This window comes from Astyanax mexicanus, chromosome 9 (assembly GCF_023375975.1).
Source record: "Astyanax mexicanus isolate ESR-SI-001 chromosome 9, AstMex3_surface, whole genome shotgun sequence".
In the NCBI taxonomy this organism is placed as follows: domain Eukaryota; kingdom Metazoa; phylum Chordata; class Actinopteri; order Characiformes; family Acestrorhamphidae; genus Astyanax; species Astyanax mexicanus.
This window is the reverse complement of record NC_064416.1, coordinates 31,931,031-31,943,058: the sequence shown is the minus strand read 5'-3', so window position 1 is coordinate 31,943,058 and position 12,028 is coordinate 31,931,031. Positions and strand designations below refer to the sequence as shown.

The following is a 12,028-nucleotide window of genomic DNA, read 5'->3' as shown; positions in this document are numbered from 1 at the left end:
TCTCTTACACACACACACCCTGGCATAACATACACCTTCAGTGAATACATCATGCTGGCTGCATGCATGAGCCCCGTAAACCGAAATAAAGAGAGCATTTAGTCAGACATCAGCTGACCAGCCCAGCCCACTCCCTGACTGCCCCGCCCCCCGTTCCACGCTTCTGTCATAGGAGGCTTTGTGAAGTCATTTTTCCAGAAGTGAGCAAGTGATTAAAGCTGTGAGAGGGGGAGTGGGGGTGTGTATAAAGTAAACTTTAAGTGTGGAAAAAAACACGCCGCTCACTCGCTCTCGATCGCCCTAACGCCTCACCATTCTCCATCCCTCAGGACTGGAGTGGAAATTTACCACCGGCCACTGGGGAGCTTTAGCAGCCCAATGTTTCTTTCCACGACAGAGTGTGATCTACACTCACACTCTCTAATACACACACACACAGGAATTGACACTGGACACTGTGCAGGCAAAGGGGTGCTTGGTTGGTTGGGGTGGATAGGCAAGTCAAAACAGAAAATTGATTGCTTACAATTCAATGAATTAAATGTTCAGCAGAATATGGAACAAGATGTTTAAATTAATAACTAACTAATAAATAAATTAATTCATAAATACAGTAATGAACAGCATTGTGGCATCTAATAAGCTTCCATTTGCTATGCAGGTTTAACAGATCTCGCTCGTTAGCTGAGCTTAGCCAGTGTGGAGCTTTTGTGGTTTCTGTAGTTTGAATGTGTAGGACTAGTGCGCCTCATGGAGGGAAAAAATATATAAGTTGTACCCTCATAATATGTTAATACGATCTCTACAGGGCATTTTTTTTAGCTCAATCAGTAAGTAGTACAGCCAGCTAACAACACACACCACCAAGCGTTGCAGAAGTACAGCAGCAGCAGCAGCAGCCGCCATCAGAAAGCGTTATCAAGCTCAGACTGTTTTTAGTGCTGGATAAGCAGCGCTTTTTTTCGTTGTTTTTACTTTAAGCTCCACAATGCAATTCTGTACAGGTATTTACAGACTAGCTGGAGTGTTCGAATATTGATGTTATTATTAAAATTACATAAAAATATAAAATCAAGTTATTTGAATTTTTAACAGTAATTATTTGCGTGATTCTGGAAAAATGTTGATATACCAATTGGGGGAATCTGTACAAAGTTTGCCTGGCATTTGTGCGGCATTAATATCATATTTGGCCGTGCCCAAGATCGGTACCAGCCAATCGCAATCTGAAGGATTATCGAACACTGATCAGCCCTATGTCTACTAAAACCTGCCATAATGCTGCCTTAAAATATATGTGTGGGCATACTGCTGCTGCTGAAAAAAAACCCTACTGTTAGAGGAAATTTTTATTTAAATAAATTAGTTTTTGCTTGGTATAAATGATCATGTCTCTTAACACCAGTTTTGAAATTTGATCAGATATCCAATTAGTGGCAATGTGACTTGTCTGAACAGCTAGACTGGATTTTGTGTAACTTTTAATTCAAGGAGAAGGGGAAAAAAGGCTGTGAGTAGACGGGAAAATGGACGCTAGTAAACAGTAAGTAAACAGCAGACCACTCTGTGTTGTAATGAAATGGTTGAACTTGGCCACAGGATGCAACAGCCAGATCAAAGGACAAAAAAGGCTTTAAAAGACAAGGACACAAACTAAAGAAGTGTCTGTGGTACAAATATGTGCCCTTTTACAGTGTGCACAGCTGCAGACACTGGAACTTGATAGCTCATTTGATTCTGGTAAGGGTGAAACTGAAACTTAATATGAAGCATTGTTACACGGCATGAACCATTCAGACACAGGTCAGATATAGGTCATATTAAAAAACTGTTTCAACACCCTAAAATAACATCAGAATCAGATTTAGTCACAAAATCTTCCTTGGGACACTTTTGGGACACTGAACCTAGCCCAAGAGTATGGATAGAGTACTGAGATTTGGACAAAAGACTTTCCAGCTGTAATAGATGAAATTTCTGCAGTATTTATGTACTATATTATATTATAGCAGTGCTGTGGGATATACAATCAGGGATGGAGAAAGATGGAGGGAGGAAGCATGTGCTAGTTGCTGTGTAATGGTGGGTGTCAGCTGGCATGTGTTTCTGTGCAAACAGCGGGCAGTGATAACGTGTTCTCCCTCTCTCTCGCAATCAGTCTCTCTGTCTCTGTCTCTTTTTTCTGACTCAGCATTGAGAACACTGTAGCAATAACCCTCCATCTGCGGCAGTCGACCAATGCATCTGTCTATCAAATTGTACTGCAGGGAGCTCAGATAAACTGTACACATTATACAGCTATGGGAAACATAAGAGACCACTTGAAAATTGAGATTCTTTGATTTTACCAAAATTAAAATCTCTGGAATATAATCAAGAGGAGATGGATGATCACAAGTCATTAAACCAAGCTGAACTGCTTGAATTTTGCACAAGGAGTGGCATTAAGTTATCCAAAAGCAGTGTGTAAGACTGGTGGAGGAGAACATGGCAAGATGCATAAAAACTGTGATTAAAAACCAGGGTTATTCCACCAAATATTGATATATGGTTCCTCTGGGTGATATTAGAGATGGCACTGTTTGCCCTCTCACTACTGTAGAAAAGGCTCTGTACACAGTCTGGTTTAATATGAACAGGGACGCCAGTGTCTGGGAGCTGAATAATACCTGCGGGTAAACCTGTTTTCTGAGCTTCTAGGAACGGCTAACTGACTAAGGCAGCATCTTAGAGATGTTTGCAGAAAACACCCACAACACATGGTGAACAGTCCAACCCTGTGTGAGATCCTTAGTGTGTGTGAGTGTGTGTGTGTGTGTGAGTGTGTCTGTGTGTGTGTGTATACACAGATCATGAAGGTTGTTCTATGAATTGTTTTTGGTCTGTAGAGGTGTGGTGGTGTGTACGGTGTGTGTGGTGGTGGCAGGAAATGGTGGTATGTGGCTGTGCCTGTTTAAAACACTGTAAGGAGTGTGTTTGGGGGTGGGGATGTGAGTGTTTTACCCAAACAGGCTTTGCCGTTTGGTTTGGAGGCCTCTGTGTGTGGTACTTTGACATGCTTGAGCATTATGAGGATGATGCTCCAGTTTTGTACCAGTTGTTTATGTGGGTATTGGATGCATATGATTACGACCAACATTAATTTTCTGGTTAATATGTGTATATATAATATTTACGTTTACACTCAAATATCACCATGATACACTAATATGCAAGAAGTCATATCAGGACTGGAACTTAGCATTGTGTCCATTACATTTCCACATGCTATGGAAGCTAGAGAATGCTGTAGAAACCTGTGTGATATGATTTCTGGCAATTCCTCTGTGGCAGTTAATGCTTTCTATGAAGCATTTTCGCTACAGCTTAGATTCTCTGCCCGAACCCGACCTGACAGAGATTTCCTACCTCAAAAATGTATGATTTCCCTTTTTTTTTTTTTTTTACAATATAATTAGGTCATTTAGGCCCAGGCTGGATATGGTTAAATTGCAAAAACAAACGGGAAAAAAGGGGTGTTCTAAAACTTTTGACCGGTTGTGTACAATAACATTGATATATTGTCTAGCACTAACTATAGTCTCCTAAATTATACATATATATGAAATATAAATTAAAAAGAAAAATAAATTACTGCAAGACATATTTTCCACTTGGGGCAGTTCTCTTGGACCATTCATTATTTACTTTCTACATAGTATATTGGAGAGCCCCTGAGTTTGAATAATTTTAAGAGTAAAAAAATAGTGTGTGTGTGTGTGTGCCTTGGTGTTACCTGGATTTGTTTGAGCACTTTGGGGATGGGTTTGCAGTTGAGTTTCTGGCAGGCTTGTCTGTAGGCATTCAGAATCTCCTCCACCGTCACGTTCTGAGCTGCAGACACACAAGTAATACAGGGGTCAAGGCTCAAACTGACACATACTTAAAATTTATAACTACATAAATAAATGCATAATGATTTTTTTTTTAAACATAATGGCTTTGGTACATGAAAAAAGTGTACTGTTGCAAGGCAACCAAGGATGTACAATATAACACTTGAACACAGCCATTGCAATTTTCACACTGCAGGATATGAAATGTCTTGTAAAACAAATTAAAGCATACATGTCATGCTACTTGTTTGATACCAAAGAAAACTCTTATAATCTCATTTTCCAATAAATATCTACCAGATGAAGATTAAATCCACCCAATATCATGTAATTATCTTAGATATCTAACAATCTTTGATGCACAGAATGTGTTCTTGATGACCATATGATAAACCATTCACTTCTGATCAAACTTGGTGAAAATTCCTGTAATTTTTTTAATACCACAAAATATATTGCAAACCAACAAAAACGTCAGTTTTTCATTATTGCGCAGGCCTAAAGAAGACAATGAAAATGGTGTATGAGGTTTATTATACTCCTTTTAAAATTAAAGAACAATAAAAAAAAAATAACCTTTTCATCATCTGGCAATAAGAATGGTCGTGGAGAACAGACGGTACAGCAGAAAAAACTAAGATTTGGAAATGCATAGCCAACAGACAAGGCCTTAACTTAGCAATTAGCTTAGATTAGCATTACAGTCATCAGCTACAGCAGTTAACAACTAGGCTATATTACACAGATGTGCAAATGCACACATTCAGCTTATCTAGTCCCTGTAAAGAAGTACTGCCAGAAGAATGAGAAATGATATGGACAGAAAACCTGTTGTGTGTTATGTTGGAAATGTTGATATAAAGATTTGAAACACAATAAATTAAGACTCTAAATTAGTTTAGGCCTCCTAATGGATTTTCAGCACTCATTTTGCCCAGGACAGGAAGTTGTTTGGTGTGTGCGTTAACTGTGAACCATGAAAACTCCTAAAAATACAGCCTCCTAGTGCACACAGCCTTCTCAAGCAGCAGTCAGCTGACTCTTCTGACCTCACAGCTGGAACAAAGGAGATGAAAGTGTAAGAATGAACACACACACACACACACACACACACACACACACACACACACACACACACACACAAACACACACACAAACACACACACAAACACACACACACACACACACACACACACACACACACACACACACACGAGAGTCAGGGGGTCAAAGATTAAACACACTCCCTAGCTGTACTCCACTCTGTGACTCTTTAACTACAGATGTGAGAACAGTGAAGACAGAAGTGTGAGAATCTGACGAGAAGTTAGACAACACACACCTTCTCTTCACAAAACTCCACTAATGTTTCCAGGTCTCTGAGGGTTTCTAGGTATTTTAACAGCACATCAGTGACCTTCAGAGAAATTGAACCGCCTAAACGGAGTCAGCCAACCAGCAGCCTGTCACAGGAAATGTTTCCAGACTTTATCTCATACTGCTCCCTCTGATAACTCTGAGATTCTATTCATAACCATAATGCCACATTAATCACTATGAGCTCTCTCTCTCTCTCTCTCTTACAGAGACACACACACACACACATACACACACACACACACACACACACAGACAGAGAGTGACAGAGAGAGACAGAGAGAGACAGAGAGAGAGAGAGAGAGAGACAGAGACAGAGAGACAGAAACACACACAGAGACACACACCATTATTTGATAGATGTGCTGACTGCTTTACACAAAAGAAAAAAAAAAGAGGGTGTATAAACAGTTTCTTAGAGGGTACTTTTGGGTAGTGTACCTGTTAGTGAGAGATCATTCACTGCTAGACATGCCTCTACAACACACTTGACAGCTGACAGACTTTAAAAAAGGGCACATCATCAAACAGAGAGAAGCAGGATGGTCGTTCAGATACATTTTCTGCCATCTAGACATCTCTCTGACAGCCACCATTACCTGAAATTGCATGTGGTGCTGTGAATAAAAGCCCTGGACTGCTACAGATGGGAACCGTATTGTCTTCAGTGACGATCCCAGGTACTGTTAGGGATCAAACAACGGTCGAGTTTGAGTATGAAGGCCTTGTGGTAAGAGATTTAATCTTGACTTTAATGTGAAGCAACACACTGACTCAGCTGCTGGTGTGATGATCTGGGGAGCCATCACATATGACAGCCGGTGACCGCTAATAGTGATACTTAAGGCACTCACAGCTCAGCAATATTTGCAGGACATCCAGTCTGCCTTGAATGTGTAACCAATGCTCAATCTAAATGAGCCTAGTCTGGTTAACCACAGGTCCTAATCACCCAACGGCTAGAATTATAAAGTAATAAATAAAGCTTCGGCACATTATGTAGTTAAATATGTTTCCTGTAGGAGCTGTGTACTTCAAAGAGCTCAAATAGAGGAAAAAATAGAATTTCCCCTTTGTTACCCCATGTTACTGTAGCGGGCTCTAGGGGTGGGTGATATTGCTCTAAAATAATATCACAATATTTCAGGGTATTTTTGCGATAACGATATACTTGGCGATATAGGAAAACTAAAATAATTAATTCATTTCAGGAATATAGTATAATAGTATAACAGTATAATCATAATGTGGCAAAATAAATAATATAGCATATAATAATATAATGCAGCAAATAATATTGCAGAATATTTAGTGCATGCATATAAACAAACAAAAACAATTATACAATAAATACACCTAAAGCTTCGCAGTAAATAATAGACTACTTTTAAGACAGAATAGCCCGATTATCACGATATGGATTTTTAATATCATGATATTTCTGTGTCACGATATATTGTATACGATATAATATTGTCCACCCCTAGCGGGCTCAGCTAACCCAAGACGCACGTTAATGCCAGGTGTGAACTGGGCCAAAGAAGAGAGACCGGTTAAACTTTCTGCATCACTAAAGTGTTGAGGACGAGCGGGACAGGGGGAGGGTGGGCACGGTGGGCTGACGTGCAAATCTCTGCAAGTCAATCATTTATCCATTAGCAGAGGCTGGACTCTATTTGCCAGCTGAGTGGGCACTGAGGTGAGAGAGAGGCTCTGGCTCTGGCCGCTCTAACGCCGATTAATCACCTCCATATCACAACAATTAGGCCACCAGCGGGCACTGCCCTGCTAGCTCTGCAGCTCACAACTGCTGCTGCAGATAAGGCTGAGCTTTCAGATCCCAGATGCAGAGGGTCAAACGGTCTGTGGGCTTCATAAAATCTGCAGACTTTAACATCCTTAAACCAGAGTCTCAAGGTATGACCTCAGCTGGACCAGGAGCCTGGACAACAGGAGTGAACGGTGTGTAGTGGTGTGTAGTAAAACATGTTAACAAGTTCTGACTTCTGTAAAATAGCACACATTTCTTCACCCCAGCATTTCAAAATACAGCACTTTTAGCCAATGCTCCCAACAGGCTCAACAGTGACAGGGGCATAGTGTTTGGTAGCTCCACAGTTCATTGGTAGAATTCCAAGGGCCCTGACATTTTTTGAATCAAGGCACTGAGAACTTAAGTGCACAGGTAGTTTAAAAAACAGTGTATACACAGTACTTTGAAGTAGTCCCTTCAAGCGCCATCATCTTGAAATTAGCCACAATACATAAAAAAATTCAAATTCCTCAAAATTCTACCAATGAAGTGTGGAGCTACTTTGAGTTTTTTATTAATGGTGTAAAAACAGCTATTTCTTTGCATGGGTAATGCTAGGCCCCAATCAGTAGCACTGTAAGTCTGTTGGGAGCGCCGGGTAAAAGTGCTGTATTTCGGAATGCTGGGGAGGGGGGGGGGGGGGGGGGGGTGGGGGGTAATGGAAATGGGCTATTCAACATTTTTTTTTTTTACTTCAACAAAAGTTTGTATTTGTTATAGGGTTTCAATACAATTCACTTCCATTTTAAACCAGATTTTTCCTTTTTAAAACTAAAGTGTTTTAAACCTAGTAAAAACCTAGCGTGTAGAAACCAAGCGTGACAAATCCACCATAAACAAAGTGTACCTCTGAACTGTGTCTGAATGTTTCATATACTGTAGCACACTTATAATGAGAAATGAAACAAGATAAATGCTTTTGTCAGAATGTAAAAAATCAGAGTAATAGAAAAGTTTAGAACAGTTCACATACATAACTAATTTTTACATTTTAATACTGTCTTTTTGAGAATTATTCCATTATTCCAGAATTATTCCATTAGTGCTAGTGCTATATCATAATATGTATGGACGTGGATTTGCCACCTTTCCTGCTTTTTAAATCCTGACTGCAAAATCAGATATTCTTTTGTACACAAAGCTTTTACTCTTCCCGCTTGAGTGAGTTTAGCACTGACTGCTAAACTGTTTGTCCTTCGTTTAAAATTGCAAACATTAAAAAAGCAATCTACTTCAAGGCTTCTTCCTATTGACTCACTCAAGTGCATTTTATGGGCCAGTATGTTTACTTAGCTTTTCTGCGTTTAGTCTCTTGTGCTTGCATCTTTTTCTTGTTTACTGCAAACAGAGAACCACACAAAACTCCTCAGGAGATTTAAGAAAAAGGTTAAAAAAACAGAAGACAGAACACTGGTAATGGGACGGGGTGGGATGGGGGGGCTGTGTTTGTTGTTTGTGTAAAACAGCATGAGCTGGAGGGAAGGGGGCTAGAGAGAGAGAAAGAGAGAAAGAGAGGGAGAGAGAGAATGAAATATAGGGTGGGTGGTGGTAGTGGTGGGGTGTGTGTGGGGGGGTATATACTGGGTGAGCTCCACAGGCCTCTGTACACCGTGTCCTTGGAAAAGCGCTAGTTCGGAGAGTGCTTACAGAGCCTCAGTGTGGGTAAACATTCCCACAAACACACAGAAACTCATTTCCCCTGCAGGGAATACACTTCCAGACATGCACACACACAAGTGCACAATAGTATGACGTAATGATATGCATCAATCAAGCAGAACAATATGATCACCTTGTTTCTACTACTCTACAATTTTTTCAGCTCTATTGGTTCTACAGGACACTTCGTAGTTCTACAATCACAGACTAGTCCTACTTCTGCATGTCTGCTGCTGGAGTTTTTAAACATGGTATCCACTCACTGTCCACTCTTATCTATTAGGGTGTTTTCACACCAGTTTGTTGATACTCTTAGTTTGGTTCAACTGAGCAGGTGTGAAAATAGTAAATCGCACTCGGGTGAGGAAAAAAAAAAAAAATGAACAAGACCTGCTAGAGGTGGTGGTCAAGGCCCGGTCCAAAACGAACTCTGTTGCATTTCACTTGTGGTGAGAACGTGATCTGTTCTTGATCTGATATAAACTATCATATATATTTAATTTTTTTTAGAGCTAAAATGTTAATTAGGAGCAGTTTAATCTGATATTTTAGCCAGATAACACTAATTACCGCAATGAACAAACTCTGTTTTTGCTGCTTCATGCACACGCGGTCTGTGCTGTGCTCACTACTCGCAGATGCATGACTCTGTTTACTTCGTGAACTTACTAACGTGAACTATTAAAAACACTGAAAGCGCATTGTCCTTGCATGGTTTATTGGTGCACATTTTGGTGTATTTAGGTTTGTGCCTGTGTGAAAACAAACCAAACAGAGGGAGAAAACGCTCCAAGTACACTGTGTTCCAAATTATTATGCAAATAATATTTTCTCAGATTTTCCAAAATTACCTATATGAATTGCAGTTATTGTAATTTTCCAGTCATCAACTATTATAGTACAATTGAAAGATTTTTGAACAAACTGCCATTGATAACAGTATAATAAAAAAAAATAATACACTCAAAATGCACTCAAAATGCATGTTCCAAATTATTATGCACAGCAGAGTTTTCAACCTTTTCATTTTTATGAAGAACAAAAAAATGGTCATTTGTGAAATTATAAGCATTAGCAAGTTATTACAAACTGAAATCAAACAGTTTTCCAGTCAAAACTTTATTCTAGATGATGTTACATTTGCACATAGGACCCCTTGTTCGAAAGGATCTTCTGAACTCTCTAGTTCATTGAATTTGTCAGGTTTTGGATGGTATCTGCTTCAATTGTCTTGCATGAGGACAGAATACCCTCCCAGAGCTGTTGCTTACATGTGAACTGCCTCACGCCATCCTAGACACTCCTTTTGATGATGCTCCAGAGGTTCTCAATGGGGTTGTGGTCAGGGGAGCATGGGGGCCACACCATAAGTTTGTCCCTTGTTATGCCTATAGCAGCCAGAGATGCAGATGTGTTCTTTGCAGCATGAGACGGTGCATTATCATGCATGAAAATGATCTTGCTGTGGAATGCACGGTTCTTCTTCTTGAACCATGACAGGAAGTGCTGTTTGAGAAACTCCACAAACATTATGGAGGTCATCTTTACCCCTTCAGGGATCCTAAAGGGCCCGACAATCTCTCTCCCCATGATTCCAGCCCAAAACATTACTCCACCTCCTCCGTAGCTTTGTTTGCATGGGGTGTCCATCAACCAGCCATCCACCACTCCATCCATCAGGATCATCGATTGTTGCACGGCACTCAACGGTGAACAAAACAGTTTTGAAGTCAGTCTTCATGTATTGTTTGGCCCACTGGAGCTGTTTCTGCTTGTGTGCAGTGGATAGAGGAGGTCGACAGGATGGCTTATGCACAGCTGCAAACCTCTGAAGGACCCTGCATCTTGTTGTTCGGGGGATGTTGGAGGCACCAGCAGCTTCAAAAACCTGTCTGCTGCTATGACAAGGCATTTTTACAGCTGCTCTTTTAACCTGTTGTAATTGCCTGTTGGAAAGAGTCCTCAATTTTTCCTTATCAGCACGTACACGTGTGTGCTCTGAGTCAGCTACATACTTCTGGATTGTGCGATGATCATGATGAAGTGTCTTGGCAATGTTGATTGTAGTCATGCCTTGACAAAAACACTCCACAATTTGTTGCTTCTCAGCAGCCGACACATCCTTTTTCTTTTCCATTTTGGCTTAAAATGTAGGCTGCTTAATAATGTGGGACAGCCTTCTTAAGTAGTCTTGCTTTTAATTGGACACGCCTGCCAAACTTATTAGCACAGGTGTCTGCAATTGCTTTCAGTGATATAAAGAGCCCTGACACACATCACCATCAATGAGTTTAACTGACAAACAAAAAATATCTTACTTTATCACTCCTAAACACTTTTTGCATAATAATTTGGAACACAGTGTAAACTAAGTCATCAACTGATCCGGACCAGAGAAACAAACTACAGGTGTGAAAACGCTGTTAGACACTTTCAACCTAGCTACTCCTCCTTGGAGATGTAGTAAAGTCAGTGACAGAAGCTCATCAGTCATCTTTTAGTCCTTCATCAGTGCCTACAGGATGCTGCCCACTGCCAGACAGCGTCCAACCACAGTCACAAGATAACACCTCAGAACTTATACAGGCGTGGGCATTCCCAAGCTGTTCTCTAGGATAATACTTCATGACGAATTTACATACATCTTGATGATTATTAGTGTATATTATCAATGCTGGGTTCTGGTACGGGAGGGTTAACTAAAAGACTTGCTCCTCTGCAGAAGCACAGTTTAACGGCTGGGTCTCGGCTGAGCAGATTCAATAAACTGCAGCAGGGGGTTCAGTTAGCTACAGTGGAAATTAATAGACCAGTCAGACCATTAAATGCTGAGAGAAAAAGAGGAGAGGATCCATCCGAGCTCCTGCACTCTGGATTACTCGCACACTTCAAAATTCAGCAAGGCCTACACTGCACTACTGGTGTAGTCACACGCTGACAATACTGCTGGGCACATTGGCACCATAACCATACATGTTCCTAAAAGCATGTCTTTGTAAAGCGAAGCATATCTGAAACCAGAAGTGGTAACTGCGTCACTTCTGTAATCTGTGTTGTCTGTTTGCTTGGCTGTGAACCACAAGCAGCACAACAGCCACCAGCGGTCAGTTTCAGATTGCAAAAACACGGTTTGATTTCCATATGTTAGCAGTCTCAGAAATGATCACGGTACTGCAGAATTTCACAATTACTCTAATCCATGAACAGAAAGATAATTAAGGCTTCAACTAATGGTTTTGATAATCAGTAAACCTGTCAATTATTTTTTCAATTATCTGTCAAATATATTTATAGTTGTAACTGT

General features: G+C 40.4%; 1 protein-coding gene across 1 annotated transcript in view; it reads right to left on the bottom strand.

Annotated features, from left to right (window-relative positions):
- The window catches only part of ppp1r37 (protein phosphatase 1, regulatory subunit 37), a 71,109-nt gene that overhangs the window by 37,327 nt on the left and 21,754 nt on the right, over window positions 1-12,028 (bottom strand). Inside the window, exon 2 of the mRNA XM_007235626.4 lies at window positions 3,776-3,873. Coding sequence (XP_007235688.3) covers window positions 3,776-3,873 — 98 coding nt within the window. The remainder of the gene's footprint in view (window positions 1-3,775; window positions 3,874-12,028) is intronic.